The sequence below is a fragment of the Arvicanthis niloticus genome, chromosome 5, assembly GCF_011762505.2.
Source record: "Arvicanthis niloticus isolate mArvNil1 chromosome 5, mArvNil1.pat.X, whole genome shotgun sequence".
NCBI lineage: Eukaryota > Metazoa > Chordata > Mammalia > Rodentia > Muridae > Arvicanthis > Arvicanthis niloticus.
The window spans coordinates 22,799,700-22,817,007 of record NC_047662.1 but is presented as its reverse complement, the minus strand read 5'-3'; the positions used below and the strand labels follow the sequence as shown (position 1 = coordinate 22,817,007).

The window sequence follows — 17,308 nt, the reverse complement described above, 5'->3', positions numbered from 1 at the left end:
TTCTTCTTTTTCACAAAACTACAGACACCCAGCAAGGAACAGCTGCATGCCATGTTGCTTTTTACCTGACTGTGTGCAGGATGGAAGCAGAGCTTCAAACAGGGACCTCCTATTTATGACAAAACCTGACCAAATTTGTTTTCTTTTTTTCTAAACTTCTTATCTATAATGGATTGCAGGCCAGGTGTGGTGGTACACACTATAATCCCAGTACTTCCTAGCCTGAGGTAGTATGTGAGTTCCAGGTCAGCCTGGGCTACAGTGAGATGTCTCAGGGGAGGGGAGATATTTCCTCTAGTACTACAGCAAAACTGATTGTCTCAGGATAATTCCAAGTTTTGGCATTTTGTCCCCATGGTTTCCTGTAAAGCAGTTTGATGATTTCAGTGTTTCGGCTCCAAACTACACTTCCCATGGCCTCAGGACAAAAACATAAAATGATCCATCTGATCACAGATCTGGTTTTTAGCTCAGAAAGTATGATTCTATCATTTCAACAATCCCTGTCCTTAAATTTTGTGTGTGCATGTGTGCGCGCGTGTGCGCATATGTGATTGCATGTTGGGGATGAAACCCACAGCCTGTATGTGGTAGGTATGTGCTCTCCCACTGAACTATACCTCCATCTTAAGCTGAATTTAGCCTTCCTCCACAGCAAGCTGGACAGATGTGTGATGAAAATGACTCTATGTGGCTTTCCCCGGTGTATTCTGGGGAAGGCATCTTTCCACCTGGGATGAAATGGGGATGGAGCTAGGAGCCTTTGCTTACACAGGTCCCTCCTATGGTACAGCACCAAGCTCAGCCACTGGAAGCTCTGTTACCTTGGTGATCTGTGTCGTGGTTGTACTGCTTGTGGTCTCAGATGTGATGGTCTGAGCTGTCAGCAAGACTCCAGGGTCTAAGTCCCCACTGCTGTCCTCAGTCTGCAGAAGAAAGGACAAGTCATCAGGCCCCTCAGGAGGCCTTAGGCTCAAACCCCCCAGGCTCAAAATAGCTCTTCAGCTGTATTCTGCTTCAAAGTCTAATCCCCTTACAGTGTCCTCTCACTTGATAAGCAGAACCAATCTCCTGGGAACCAGACTCTGTCTTAAAAAGCTGGATGAACGAAGCTAGAGATAGCTTAGTGGCTAAGAGCACTGGCTGCTCTCCCAGAGGACCTAGGTCTGAGAGGGCCTCCTCCTTAGCACCCACATGACGCTCATAACCATCTGTAACTCCAGTTCCAGTCCCCTACGACAGCCAGAGCTACATAGTGAGACCCTGTCTCGAAATAAACAAACAAGCAAGTTGAATAAAGTCAGGTGTGCTGGCACACACATTTGATTCCAGCACTTGGAAGGCAGAGGCAGGCAGATCTCCGAGTCTGAGGCTAGTATGGTCTATGAATTCTAGGATAGCCAGGGCTACAGAGTGCCTTGCTCCCCAACAATGTCAATGGGTACGAGTCCCTCAGCACCAGGCAGTAACTGGCACGGGTCTAGAAGAGGCAGGAGTGTGGCAGTTCCAACAGTGACTCCAGCTTGCTGCAGTCCACAAAGGGCCTTTGAATCATCAGCACCCCCCCCCCCCCCCCGGTCAGAAAACCGGAACTTGAAATTACTGTGTTCTCATCAGACCTCAAGGTAGGAGAGATACCGGCTCTGGGTGGCTGGCGTGTAAGTGAGCTACGCCACAGTGTGAAATGGCAGTCTCACCTCCAACTGCACCAGGGACTGACCATACGAGGGAGAAAGTGCCCATCCACGAGAAAGCAGGGTACATGCGCGGTAGGCTTTAGAGACTCTCACTGTAAGGGCTCCTCCTTGTTGGGAGGAGCGTAAGTATTTTAAATGCCAGGCTTGGAAACACAGGATCATTCAAGGACTAAGGCTGCTAGTTATGATAGCTAAGACACGATATTAGCAGGAAGCTAAGAGACGGTGGCAGGGCCAGGGACAACTGTTATCAGCGGGCACATGGGCAGTAGAGCCAAGCAGACCTCCATGGCCAAGAAAGAAGGAAACCAGAGGAAGACAGAGGCTACCTAAGGCACGTGGTGCTTGCTAGTTAGCAGACCGGAAACACAGGGCCATGGACACTACCTCTATAGGTACCATGGTACCTATAGAGGGTACCGCACCACAGAGAATGGAAACTATTTCCATGACAGGCACCATACCAGAGAACAGTAAATCACCCCCTCCCCCTCTTTATGTAAGTCCCCAGAATAAGCAGTGTTGTCAACTTCATTTTTTAAAAAACATGGTCCTACTATGCTGCTCAGGCTAGCCTTGACTCCTTGGCTCATGTAAGTCTCCTGCCTCAGATCCTGAATAACTGAGGCCACAGGTGTGGAATACTATGACTGGCTTCATCTCACTTATGAGCAGGATCACGCATTTCATCTGGACAAAGGAATCTCTGAGGTACTAGGGAGGAGAGAAGACTCAGAAGGGGCAGACCCTTGGTGGAGCCGGGTTCCCACCCCGCACACCAGTGCCATGTTGCCTGGCCCACTAGTATTTTCTTCTGCTGAGACCATTTATCTATGGAAGATTCAGACCCAACATATAAGCTTTACAGTCCTACTATGTGTCAAGCACACCATGCGACTGCTGCTTCACGTCTGAGGTACCTGACTGAGGTAGAGACTGATTCTCTGTGCAGTTAGGAAGACTGGGCTTCAGGGAAGTAGATTTGTCCAAGGTCTTATAGCTGACTGGTGTTCAAACGACACAGAATGGGCAAGAAATTTGTTTGAAGACTAGAATTTGAGTTTCCCTGCAGGTAGCACCCAGCTACAATAACAACTCACTGTCCAGGCTCCAAGTAGTTCACGCCGGCTTCAAACTACCTACATAGCCATGGCTGGACTTGAACTCATGATCCTCGATCTTCTGTTTCCTCACTTCTCTCTCTAGGTCTCAAGTAGCACAGATTGGCCTCAAGTTCCCTTTGTAGCTGAGGCTGGCCTTGAAACCTCCCTACCATCCTCCTGCCTCTTCTTCCCACGTGCTAGGCGTGCTCCGCCACGCCCACCAGTTTTCATTTCTAGAAGCTGGCGCTGTAGCATGCTCTGCCTAAACACAGCACTGTGGAGACCAGAAGAAATCACAGAAGTGGAAGTGCTTCGTCAGAGTATAAACCAGCCAGGAGTGGTGGCGCACGCCTTCAATCCCAGCGCTCAGGAGGCAGAGGCAGGCGGATCTCTGTGAGTTCGAGGCCAGCTTGTTCTATATTGTGAGTTCCAGGACAGCCAACAAAAGGCTATTAAATTTCATGCCAGGGAAGCTGACCCTGAGCACACAGCTGAGCCTGTGACTGTTCCCATTTGCCGCCTACCCTGTTCTGTCTGTCTCTGGAGGAGGAAGATGGAGGCCCTGTCATGGCTTCCCACTTCCATCCATCCACTCCTCCCTCACAGGTCCCCTTTCCTTCACCCTCTCACCAAGACTTCCTTAAAGGCACCATACCGCTGACAGTCCCTTGTAAACATCCACTTGTCCTGTAAGCCAGGCATTTCACTCTTAGGTGTTTATTCACATGCATGTGAATGCTCATGGCAGTTCTAGTCGCATTTGTCCAACTCTGGATACACCCCAGCTGTCCATCAAAAGGTAAAATGAAGAAGACTGTGGCCCTGAGGCCTGGGAGGTGACTCAGCAGGTAAAGCACTTGTCATGTAAGCTTGAGAACAGTTCCTGCTCCCAGAACCCAGTAAGTGCTGAGTGGGTGTGAAGCCCACTTGTAAGAAAATAATAAATGGTAACACCACTAAGCTGGTGTTCTGCTCAGGACTGAAATCCAAACACTCGGGAGGCTGATCATGGTCTACAGTACTTGGGAAGCACAGTATGTGTGTGAAGCCGGAGCAGGCGGGATAGACAGGGAGACAGTAGACATTTCTGGCCCTCCTGCCTCCACCTCTCAACAAGATGCCTATCTTATAAGGTTCTAAGGGTGAAACCCAGGCTTCATGCAGGCTGGGCAAGCCCACTATTGGCCAAGCCCAGATAACCTGCATTAAAAAAAAAATCTTAATAGGGATTCAGTTGCCTAGGTTGGCCTTGAACTCACAATCCTAAGACCTCAAGAGTAGCTGGGTCTGCACTGCCAAGCTGGTCCCCACTAAAATTTTAATGTAAATGCTACAAAGTTTTAAAACTTCAGCTTGAGTTTAAGTGGTGTGCAGTGAGCCGCTCTCCCATTTCTGAGGAGGCTCAGTTCCAGTCTTGTTTGTTTTCGAGACAGGGTTTCTCTGCGTATCCCTCGCTGTTCTGGAATGCCCTCTGTAGAGCAGGCTGGCCTCAAACTCAGAAAGCCCCCTGTCTCTGTCTCCCAAGTACTGGGGTTAAGGTGTGCACCACCACTGCCCAACCTTCAGGTCCAGTCTCATTCTTGAGGGTCACACTTCTTTTACCTGATTTCTCTTTTTCTTTTCTTTTTTTTGTTTTGTTTTGGTTATAGTAGGCTCAAGCTGGCCTTGAATTAATGGTCCTCCTGCCTCAGTTTCCCAAGTGCTAAGACCAGAGGTGAGCCACATATATGGCTCACACTTCTTCTTTTCATTCATTGAGTATTTGTGTCTATGGTGTAGCAGTATGTGTGTAAATATGTGCACATGTGCAGGCAGGTGAGTGGACAGGTGTGTGTGCACATGTGCAGGCAGGTGAGTGGACAGGTGTGTGTGCACATGTGCAGGCAGGTGAGTGGACAGGTGTGTGTGCATGCAGAAACCAGTGGTTAGCAAAGGCTGTCTGCCTCAACTGTTCTCCATCTTCGGTATTTATTTGTTGTTTGTTTTCAAGACAGGGTCTTACTATATAGCCTTGGTTGGCCTGGAGCTCACTATATAGACAGGCTGGCCTCAAACTCATGGAGATCTACCTGCCTCTGCCTCCCAAGTACTGGGATTAAAGTTGTGCACCCCCACACCTGGCATTTTCCATGGGTGCTAGGGATCTGAACTCAGGTCTTCATACTTCTACAGCAAGCACTTTGCCAGCTATGCTACCTCCTCAGCCCTTTGCTTTTAATTAACCATCCAGGGAGAGTGCATCGCCCCACAAGGCCACGTCACGTAGCTCTTACATACACGCACTCCTCCTTTCTGCCCACGAACAAAAGATAACATGATTCCCAAGTGCATAATGTTTTGTGCACCATGTAAAGTTTACCCTTGTGTTGTTCAAATCCTGATTTCTCTGCCCTCATACCTTGTTTCAATCTGGACACAGCTTTGTAATGCTTATACCAAGAATCTCCTGTCTCTAGTTTGCATAAACAACTCTTACTATTTAGTCCCTGCTTTGTCAATAAATGCTGATTATCCAATGGCTGGGCAGAACAGAGAATAGGCTGTGAACTATACCAGCGGGGGGAGGGGAATTCAGATTGGAGCCAGGAAGAGAGTGTGCGAGAAGACACCATGGGAAGAAACTTCTGAAGCAGAGACAGCAAGACAAATATTAAACTGCAAGCATCATGGATGGGGCTAGGAGGCAGCCAGATTAGCACGGGAGGTTAAGGTAGATCATTTAACTGCCCGGCTACTGAGGTGCAGCTTGAAATAAATCATGGTTCCTCTATGTGGTTATTGGGTCTGACTAGCAAGGGTGAAGAAATATAGCTGCCAGATTAACTCACTCTATACATACATATTAAAACAATCCATTTTACAGTCTGGCCGTAGGCTCACTCACACATCTATCCTGTAGACTGGGCCCCAGCAGAAGCCACACAGAAGCTCCTCAATAGGATGCTCCATGACTTCCTTAACCACCCCCACTGAAGGCCACTTAGGTTGCTTCCATGGCAGTGACAATTCAACGCGTGTATCCCTTTGTATATGTAAGCCGTTCTTTTCCGCACCCCCAGGTTAATACTATGTACAGTCATGACGCTGTTTTTCTTTGCTTCTTTTTCAGTCACCTCCACTGCCAAGGCCTGCTTGATAGCTTTTCTCTGTCTCTCTTGACTGACAGGTCTTTCCCTTCGCTTCCTAAGGCTATACTTATGTCTGTTCTTATGATCATCTCCCCAGATCTGCCCTGACCTTTTCTCCAGGCCTGTCCCTGCTTTAATGCAGTCAACACGCAGCTCTGAGAATCATCTTAAAAAGGCTATTGCTTTAATGATGCCACTTTGTCACCCACCGCTAGAACCTTAAAGCAACTTGTCACTCACCAAATTAAACTCCACACTCTAGACCACGAGAGAGGAAAGTGGCACAGACACGGATGGCACACCATGGAGATGCTCCGCAGAACATCCCACCTAAATGTCCTGCAAATTCTACAGGAATGCCTTCCTATCCCAAGTCAGAGGCAGCGATGGGCAGGCTGGTGACTGGTTTAGGATTATCGAGCAAGCAGCTACCCTCTCTGGGGATACGGTGCTGTGTCTAATTGCAAAGCACATGCTTTACCCTCTAAGCTTCCTGAGGGTGAAGCATCTTGCAGCTCACGGTGATGAGCAGACTACCTGAAGAGATCTTCAGGGCCCAGCCAGAACTATCCCGCTGCCCCCTTTGCATCTCCAGCTCCTGGAATTATCTCTTTAACCCACTTGAATTTCTTTATAGAACTGTCTAGTATCTGATGTGTTTACGTAGGTTCCCCTCCTTTTTCATTTTTGCTTGTTAATTTTTCCAGTCAAGGTCTTTCAGGTCACCCTAGGGAGGGTCTCAAACTCCCAACCACCTGCCTCCACCCTTCATGTGGGGATTCCACTGTGGACCCCTGTGTCTGGTGTTACAGTATTTTATTGCTTACCCTTCTCTCCTTCCAGAATGTTCCCTAGAGGACAGGGACTGTCTACTACTTACACCACTTCTACTTAATACATAACAGCTCAGTAAACATCGGTTGTAGAAGTGAAGTAAGAGCTCATCTTATAGAGGATTAACTTCTGGCTGTCTGTGACTTAAAAAAAAATTCAACAGAATACGGCTTTAATGCATTCAAATTACCAAAAATGATGAAGTTTCACTGTAATTAAGAAACAAAAGATTTGCCGGGCAGTGGTGGCGCACGCCTTTAATCCCAGCACTTGGGAGGCAGAGGCAGGCAGATTTCTGAGTTCGAGGCTAGCCTGGTCTACAGAGTGAGTTCCAGGACAGCCAGGGCTACACAGAGAAACCCTGGCTTGAAAACAAAACAGAAATAAAAGATTTTAAAAAAATTTAAAGCCTCACAATAATACCAAGACATGGAAAGTAACATCACTAGTAGGGCTGGTCAAGGTTTAATGACCTGTCCGAGTTAGGAGACAGAGGAGCAAGACCTGAGCTCAGGTTATCTGACCCAAAGCCCTGTTCGCATCACACTAGAATAACTTTCCCAAACAACTTGGATGGATAGACACAAGTGGACAGATTTGTGGTAATTTCATTTGCTCTTTGGTGCTGGGGTCTCACACATGTCAAGTTCAATGTTATTTCACTGACATTTGGCATTGATTTACTTTTAAAGATAAATTATTTTGAGACAGGGTCTCATGTAGCCCAGGCTGGCCTCAAACTCACAATGTAACTGAGAATGACCCTGAACTCCTAATCCATCTGCCTCCACATCCAAAGTGCTGGCATCCCACGTGTGCACGGCACCTTGGTTTTTATTTTTTTAACTGTTTCTATATGTGTATGCACGCAAACAGGTGCCACCCCACAGGTCTGAGGACAACAGGTGCCATCCTCAGGCCCTTTTCCTCTTTGGTTTGAGACAAGGTCTTTCCCTGACACATAGGTCAGACTAGTGGGCCTGCAAGCTTCCACCTTAAGAATCTGGGGGTCCAAAGCCAGGTAGTGAGACAAGTGCTTTACCAACTTGAACCATATTCCCAGCCCAAACCAGATCTGGTCTTATGTGGTTCGGGGACTGAACCCAGGTCTTTGTGAACCCTAGATGAGTACTTATTAGCTGAGTTGTCCAGTCTTCGTTCTGAAGCAGCAAACAGTGTCTTACCTGGGCAGCTTCATAGGTGATGGTCTTGGTCTCAGTGTGGACAATAGGGACATCTTTGGTTGGGATTTCACTTTTCACAGCATTGGCAGTGTCTGAGATGGTGACAGTTTGAGTCTTTACCAGGGGAGGCTGTGGACAGTAAAGAAACAGAGTTGGCCAAATCTTCTTGCAGGCCGTGGAGATCTGAACCTTCTGACCCTGATCTGATCAAAGCATTAGCTTGAATCTTGAATCAAGCAAAGGCTGGAATCACTCTCCAGAGGACAAGATTCCCAAAAAGCCTTGACAAGGTGGCACGTCTTGAGAAGGGCATGGAAAGAGACTACTGCGGCCCACTTTCATAAGCTTAATGGAAAACTCTTAACGCCAGACACTTTATGACTGGCGATATAAAACACTTCAGACCAACCTTCAGAATTTGAATATAAAATTATTTGCCAAATAAAAATCACTTCTATTTGTCCTTGTGACTGGGTATTTTAATTAAGAAACCCAGGCATATTTCCCCATGAAGTACAAACGTACATGGAGCAGCAGAAGCCCTGGAACACATTTCCTTGGAATTCATTAACTTCTTTCAAATCAATGTCAGACGTTCACTTTGGCTTTATTGAGAAGAAACAGTGTTTGGAAAACCAGAAAGAAAAAAAAATCAGTTTTCCCACCACCTGGTGATTAATTTCAGAATTCCAAAAGAATGAACATTAGTGGAATGCACAGGCCCTTTTGCTTATCTGTTCACCTTTCCCAGAATATCAATCACCCTAAAACTACCATTCGATAGTGATAAGGTTAAGTGGCCATTCACCTCAGTGCAGAAGTTAAGAGCCTGTGATCACAGCAACCCTATGAGGAGGCAGTGGAAGTGGTGGGCTGGACAACAGAGCAGACCTACGTCAGTGAGGAGTACTAGAAAATTCTTGAGCATGGTCTTAGGACTCTGAAGGCTCCTCCCCACAGAAGTCTCTGTAATTCATCTCACCATAGCTCAGTATTGCGAATGGAAAGAGGAACCAACTTACACCAGCTGCTCCAAGGGAAATAGCTGAAGTTTATTCCTCAGAGTTTGGTTAAGTCATTATAAGAGAAAATGTGACTAGTCAGAGTTAATTTTTCTGACTGAGTTTCTTTACGCCACCAAGGCACTTCAGTGACACTGCAAGCAGCAAAGACCACACACACCCTTTATCACCACTGCCACCTCACTTTTCCTCCACAGAGCAGATGTCAGCCCTCTCCCAAAGAGTCTCATTAGACCTGCATTGTCAAAGTGGTCACTACCTGGAAGCTTCGAATGAGGGTGGGGAACTGGTTACCCACAGGAGAGTCAAGAGAAGATCCACTCTGGGTCTCAAGGGCCTCTGCTGGTGCACCCGGCTCTTCACTACTGTCTGCCTTTTTCCCACCGAGCTGCAGCTGGCAGGAAGCTGGAGTTACTGGGAAACTTAACGCACTGGCCTGTTCCTCCACTCCTAAACATTCCCCACTTGGGCCTGTTGGCATCTCTTCAGCATCAAGATAGCCACCGGCCCCCTGCTCCTTCTCTTCCGCCTCCTTGCTGTTTATGGAGAGGGAGCCAGAACCAAAGCTCTGCAGAGACGTCGGTGGGGTGGTCATCAGGCTCTGACTAGGAACTACTGACTGCTTGGGGCACTCCCATTCAGAGGCAGGGTAGGTGGACGTCCCTTTTGTCACGGTAGCCACCTCCTCTGTGCGAATGCCATTTACACTCTACAAATGAATGACACACACAAAGTAAGATCATGGGTAAGTGGAGAAATCAGAGCGAAACTCTGAGAATCAGAAAAGATGTTCAGGAAGTCTCAAACATATTAACGTTATTACCACCAAGACTCTTAGCTCCAAAGATGGTCTTTTGAACAACTATTCATACACAAGTCAGGAGCTTAAGCAGTTCCAGCTTTGTTTGGACGTATTTCTGGACCACTGTCAGTAGGAGAGCAATCTCAGTGCACCTCACAGTATTCTGCAAGTTCATCTACCCCCAGCCCTCCATATACAGCATTGAGTTTACACTGAAAGGAGCTACTCTGTCACTCCTCACTGGCTTAATTATGCAAAAGACAATGTAACGTGGGAGTTCATCAAAAACACGTTCTTGATGAGTTCTCAAAGCTCCACACTGTGTACAGCATATTGGTCCCTAAGAGGAAGCTAAGACTTAGACTGCAGCAGGGAACAAGAGTAGAGTTCATGTTGCACAGACGGCTTCAGACCTGATCCTGATGTCAGGCCTGATGCCAGGGGAAGGGAAATGAGCAGCCGCCGGCAGGCTTCTTCACAGATGAACCTCCACATGCTAACCAGAGGGAGGAAAGTCCAGGAAACAGTTTCCTCCTGGCTACACGTCTCTCCTCATGGGATGGATACGTATACATGTATATATGCACACACATACATACACACATATATGCACATATTTATTTAGCTTTTACTACATCATTTAAAAAAATTCTAGCTCTGAAGCAGTTCATCATGAAAAGTTAAGCATTCACATATATAAACTAAGATGAACTTAAATTTTACCATACATTCGTTTCACTTTTAGCTTGATTTTCTAGCAATCTGCATCATCATTGATTCTGGCTGTTATGAGGAGATGCTCCCTTGTGTGGGAGTTAAGACCACTCAGGTCTCAAATCTCAGAAAGATCATTTTACTGCTTTACATGCTATGTGGGGAAGGGGATTTTTTAGGAAGGTATTCCTGGAGGAAATACACAGCTTGCACCAGCTGACACATTTCAATCAATCAATCAATCCATCAATCCATCAATCAGTCAATCATCTACTTACCTACCCCCTGTCTATCCACTTATATTTAAAAATCACTGCTCTTCCCCTGTAAACCAGCCCATTTTGTGATGAACATAAAGTAATGACCTCTTAAGGCCCTGAACTCTGGATCCACTTAACTCCTGATCCATCTTCAAACAGGCAACTGAAGAGAAGCTGGAACAGGTCCATGCTGAATCAGACAAGGACATCTTTCATTAGTCAGTTATAAGTATTATATAGGGCATGCAAGAGAACTGAGGGCTTGGGAATCTAGGTGTCCAAAGATCAGACACACAAAATATTTTGGCTGTAAATATAATATCCAATAAAAAAATCAAAGTAGGAAAAAATATTTTGGCTAAATAGCATATGAGTTTCCTCATATTTAAAGTGAAACATTTAGCTGGGCGTCTAGAGGTCTTAGGATCAAGTATAATAACATTTATGTAAACACTTTTCAATTCTAAGGTTCCAACTCCCTTCACATAAGTCAGCCAATCAGCAGGGCAGCTAAGATGGGACAGGCCTGGAGGACACAAGAACTAGTTTATCGTTGCTACGAACACACTGGACTACTTTCTAGTCCCCTTATCCCACAAACTTTTAGATTTTTTTTCCCTCTGAAGAATTGACCAAAAATAGCTCACAAATGGGTCTTCTCACGACGTGCACCCACCCCAGCTCTGGGAGGTACTAAGCCCACTCACTCACACGCAGAGGTGGAGCGAAACTTCTTGACATAATTTTCCTACAACTGGAAGGCTGGCTGATTATGACAACCAAACAATGATCAACTTTGTTAATGTTTGCACTTTTTTTTTTTTTTTTTTTTTAAGAACAGTGTCACTATGTGTCCCCAGCTGGCCTTGGATTTGTGATTAACTCTCTCGAGTGCTGGAATCATGGGCATGCCTGGCAGGGCAGCTTTGTGTCAGTCTGCAGAAATAATGCAGCAGACAGACTGCCATCGAGAAGTTATTCTTTTTTATTTTTTGTTTTGTTTTGTATGCCCCTGGGCAGGGCTGATGGCTCCTCCTCCCCACTTGGAGGCCCTAGGGACTGAACTGAGGCCATCAGGCTTGGCAGCAATTAAACAGATTGACTTTCCTCTCCCTAAAGCAAATATAGACAAGACCAAAGGTTTCCTCACCTGGATGAGAGAGAGAGAGAAAGTGTGTCTGTTCCTGTTTCCATCACCCTAGCACATGTGCCACCACACCTAGCATTTTTACTTGGTTTCTGGGGTCCACTAGACTACCTCCCTAGTCCCTCACTGAATTCTTTGTTATCTCACTTTGTGTAATCATTATCCTTATTTTATAAATGGAGGGATGGAAAGCTTAAGCAAGTTAGAACTATGGTTTTGATCCAGCTCTGCCCCTGGTTCTGAAGCTCCTCTCTTCCCACAGCACTAGGCAGGATTCTGAGTAGGACTAACACACAAGTCTGACCGTGCTAAAAGAATGACCATCACAACAGTCTAATCTGGAGAACATGATGACTGTCCAAAGAACCCATAGAAGGACCTATTTTAGTGGCTGACATTACATTTTTAAACATAAGACACTTGAAAAGACAGAGAAGATAAGACTGGCCGGGGGATATAAAGTTTCATGACAAGAGAAACCCATAATCTGGCAGCTAATGTTCGTGAAGAACTCTAACTGACAATGCTGTTGCCTTTGGCCAGGGCCATCAACATAGGCCACAGTATTATATAATACTGCACAACTGCATGAAACCAAATTAGCCTAGAAACTATGAAGGGATCTTGCCAGAAATATGACTTGACATATGGCTGTGTCTAAACCAAACACAGTGAAAGGCAAAATTGAGGCTTTATGCGACGATGAGGTGTCTGTTGGTCTAGTTGTTGCTTATCTGGACTGTTGGGAGAATCAAGGAAGAAGCAGGCTACAATAACAGACCAGATCCGTGTACAAGGCACAGTGACAATATGTTAGCTTCAAGCACATGAGAAGGCCCAGGCATGGCGGACAATATGTTAGCTTCAAGCACATGAGAAGGCCCAGGCATGGCAGTACAGACCTCTAATCCCACACCTGATATAGACAGGCGAAGCTCAGTGAGTCCAGGCCAACCTAGTCTACATAGTGAGTTCTATGCTATCCAGGACTACATAATGAAACACACACACACTTTTTCTCTCTCAGAGAGAGAGAGAGAGAGAGAGAGAGAGAGAGAGAGAGAGAGAGAGAGAGAGAGAATGAATATGGAAACAAAGTCTATTAGAAAATATTTAATTGAACAGGAAAGTTTTCCTTTTTTTTTTTCTTTTCTTTTTATTTTATTTTATTTTATTTTTTTGAGACAGGGTTTTTCTGTATAGCCCTGGCTGTCCTGGAACTCACTCTGTAGACCAGGCTGGCTTCGAACACAGAAATCCGCCTGCCTCTGCCTCCCAAGTGCTGGGACTAAAGGCATGCGCCACCACTGCCTGGCGAACAGGAAAGTTATTTGAAGGCTCAATCTCATTTAAAAAGATAATAGCTCCTGAGGTAGACAGAAGAGATCAGGGGTTCAAGGCCATCCTTGGTTATATATTGAGTTTGAGGTCCTGGAATATGTGAGATCCTGTCTCAAAAGTACAACTGCCCCATCCCCCAAAAAGTTCGTGGTGCATGCTAAGTATGAGAATTTTATATATTTTGTGGAAGAAAACAAGATGCCCCCACCAAAGGCTTTCTACATGTTCAATGAGATTGTATCTTCAAAATGTCTTAGGTAACACTGGGAGCTTGCTGTAAGTGTTAGGTATCTGTTGCCACCCATTAAATCCAATCTAGTCTTTTCTTTCAGGTTACTTTGGAAAGACTCACACATTTAAAGAGACTATGGAAACAGCCACAGTTGTACCTAAAAGTCTAACGTAAGAGATCACAGTAAAAACATTCTGCAAACCCTTTTTGGATTATTCTACTTAAACAAAAGTCAATCGCATTTTCCTGTAGAATCGTAATAATCTCTCCCATGTTTATCTTTCACTTGTTCTCTTCTTGGTGAGGGTCAGTGCTGCCTCTGAGCTGCCAGGCTGTGAGAGGAAACCAGCATCTGTCTTGGAGAAAGGGAGAGATGCACCTAGCATCGTCCTGTTGTATCTCTCTATATGACAGAAGAGAAACAGGCGAAGAGCAGAGCAGCACATGGGAACCTGTCAGGACCCACCTCAGGCCTCCACCTCAGACTGCTACCAGCTGCTAAACTGAGGGAAGGAGGAAAGATGCTCACTTGGAAGACTGACCTCCTCTCAATAATGTGCTGTGTCAGGTCTTCATACACTTAAAACCCTAAATAGTTTACAGCCACATATGGGGCTCATACCTGTACATCTAGCCCTTGGGAGTATGAGAGAAGAGGGTCAATAGTTCAAGACCAGCCTGGACTACTTAGTTTGATGCCACTTAGCATGCTAACCTTTCTTCAAAACAAGGGAAGAAGGAAAGGTAAGTGACCCAGTCACAGTTAATTTAAGAACTCATGTATATGCAGGAGAGAATGGATCCCATCAAGCTGTCCTCTAACAAGTGCACAACCACACCCCCAACACAATAATGATGATGATAATAATAATAATAATAATAATAATAATAATAATAATAATAATTTTAATCATCAATATGATGGACAGTTAATATAGAAAAGTAACTGCTAAAATTTAGGTTATGTCTCATTTTGTTTAATGTTTAATATAGAAATAACAGGGATATTCTTGGGAATGTAAAAGCACAAATCTGACTATATCTTGATTTCATTCCCTAGTAAATTTCTACATTAGAAATTTGCCTCTAGAATAGTGAAGACATCCAACAAAAATTATCAAATTGTCAAAGCCATATCAATGGCTAAAGTGTAGGTTAGTGGCAGAGCACTTGCCTAGCAGGCACCAAAACCCAGAGTTTGATTCCCTAGTATTGAAAGAAACAGAATAGTAAAAGTTCAAAGTCACAGTAGCAATTTGAAATATAAAATACTAATGATCAGTGTCCTCCATGTCCATCTAAATAACTTTGCTTAGTGATATACACTGAAGAGATGCACTAGTAGTATGTTTTATATCTAGATTTTGACGGGAGATGTGTTTGGGGTTGAACCCAGATCATCCGCTGCATGCTTAGCCCCTATTTATATTTCTTTGGGCAAAGAAGCATGAAGCAGACCAGCACAGACATCTGGGCCCTACAGGCACTTCCTGAGCATCTGAAGTGCAGCAAGATTATGGATTTAATGAGGAGGCTCATCTTTTTACCCTCTGTCAAGGTTTTAAGCAGTCTTCAGCAGTGTGTGTGTGCACGCACACACATGCGCTCAAGTTTATATGATGTTGGGTATCAAACCAAGGTTTCCGCACATGGAAAATGCTCCACCACAGATGTACATTTCTAGCCCTTATTCTTGGTGTATTTTATAGAATATCACCAATTAAGAATCTTGAAAAAAGGCTAGAGAGATGGCTTAGAGGTTAAGAGCACTGGCTGCTCTTCCAGAGTCCTGAGTTCAATTCCCAGCAACCACATGGTGGCTCACAACCATCTGTAATGAGATCTGGCACCCTTTTCTGGCCTGAAGGCCTACATGTAGGCAGAACACTGTATACATAATAAGTAAATCTTTTTTTTTTTTTTTTAAAGAATCTTGAAAAAACTGTGATAGAAGAATTGAATATACACTATGCATATATTTAATAAATATTCCTGAACCAAGAGAGAAACATTGGACAGGGTATTTTGAGTGTGTGCATGAATACAGTATGTGTATACATTCCTGTGTCTGAGCACATGCATGTATAGCATGTATTCCACAGGGCATGTGTGTGTGGAGTGACAGAGGCTGACCTTAGGTGCTATTAAGACGAGATCTTTTTGAGTTTTGCTGCTTGGTGTGTCAGACCAGCCACTCTAAAGGCTTCTGGAGAATCTTCTATCTCCTCCTGTCTTCCTGCAGGAGCACTGGGGTGGCTGATGCTCCGTCCATGCCCACTTATTTATGGGGGTAAATTATCTGAGGATTCAAGCCCAGGTTCTCATGCTTAGAGGCAGGTGCTTTAACCACTGAGCCATCTCAATTTTATTTATCTATTTTAAAAAGATTTATTTATTTATTTAATGTATTAATTGTCTACATGTACACCTGTGTGCCAGAAGGGAGCATCAGGTCTCATTATAGATGGTTGTGAGTCAGCATGTGGTTGCTGAGAATTGAACTCAGGACCACTGGAAGAGTAGCCAGGGCTCTCAACCACTGAGCCATCTTTCCAGTCCTCAATGAGCTATTTTAAAAGGCTACTTCTTATATAAATATCCAGCATTAAAAATCTACTACCATTTTAAAGTATAATCAGCTCAGTGCTGCTTCTAAGCCTCGAAGTGTATCTTTCTATGTTGTAATTACCCAAACGTTTGCTTTCTGAAATTAATATGCTCCAACAGTGCCTTGGATTTAGCACCTTGTAACAGAACCCACCATGGTTGTTAAAAAACTACCAGAGGCTTCATATTCTCTACATTTTGTTTTGTAATTATCAAAAAAAAAAAAATTCACACTGGAAATCCACACTGGCTTTCTAAGTTCTTTCTTAATGGTATAACCACCTCTGTATTACTGTCTGCTATAACCTGTGGCTAGCTGCAGCACACATATCTCAAGAAAAGTTGACACATTCAACTCTTATCAATCAGTGTTTCTGTATGTTAAGAAGAAAGGGATCTGTTAGTGTCGGGAGCCATAATGGGACAAGCTAATAATGAGCAGATGATCATCCTGAAATGCTTGCCTTGGATTATTATATAATCTGCGACGAGTGTGCCCCATTAGCAAGGCTGTGGTGGACGTGATTTTAGGAAAGATTCCTGCTATTAATATGCTTTTCCCATTATTATTATTATTAAACATATGTAACAATCACTAAACAATAGCACACCCCTTTGTAGCAGATCTCTGCAGATCCACGAAGATGTACTGTCTTGTAGTGATACTATATAGACAAATAGATGACTTCTTAAGTCTTAATGATGATCTTATAAGAATTCCTAAAATTATATCAGTGATTATTAAGTTCTTTTATATCGGGACTGCTATTAAGTCCCTTAGGCATAGTCAAACTGCAATGAGAACTCTGCCAGTCTCCTGAGTGTTATCAGTTAATTGCCCCGAGAGAGATAGTAACTGGACCTTCTCCTGCCCAGAGCACATTCCAAGAGGTCATAAAACCATTAGCCTAGGTTACTAGAGGGAATCCACAATTTATTATAGGTACCAGGACAGAAGAGAAAATATTGCCTGGGTTTATCTATACAAAACTTCACTAATTTCTTAAGTTATAGTTTCGAACTTTCTGCGAACCTGTAGAGCTAGACAGGTGATGAATGTCTAGTTAGATAATTACTCCTAATGGGTATTCATGTAAACATTCTTTGTTGTAAACTTCTATTTCAATTTATGACTTGAAATTTGGTGTGAACTTGTGATGAACCTTGTAACATGTGACCATGTACTCTGAAAGATGTATAAGTTCTGAGGACAAAGAGATGACAGTTCAGTTAGAAT

General features: G+C 44.4%; 1 protein-coding gene across 12 annotated transcripts in view; it reads right to left on the bottom strand.

Moving 5' to 3' along the window:
- The window catches only part of Epb41 (erythrocyte membrane protein band 4.1), a 154,766-nt gene that overhangs the window by 4,113 nt on the left and 133,345 nt on the right, over positions 1–17,308 (bottom strand). For 6 of the 12 annotated variants that reach the window (XM_076934089.1, XM_076934086.1, XM_076934082.1 and 3 more), the window contains 3 exons: positions 9,228–9,677; positions 7,947–8,075; positions 825–926 (listed from right to left, as the gene is read on the bottom strand). In XM_076934089.1, the coding sequence (XP_076790204.1) occupies positions 825–926; positions 7,947–8,075; positions 9,228–9,677 (681 nt within the window). The remainder of the gene's footprint in view (positions 1–824; positions 927–7,946; positions 8,076–9,227; positions 9,678–17,308) is intronic. The other 6 variants (XM_076934088.1, XM_034502616.2, XM_034502612.2 and 3 more) reach the window with 2 other exon arrangements.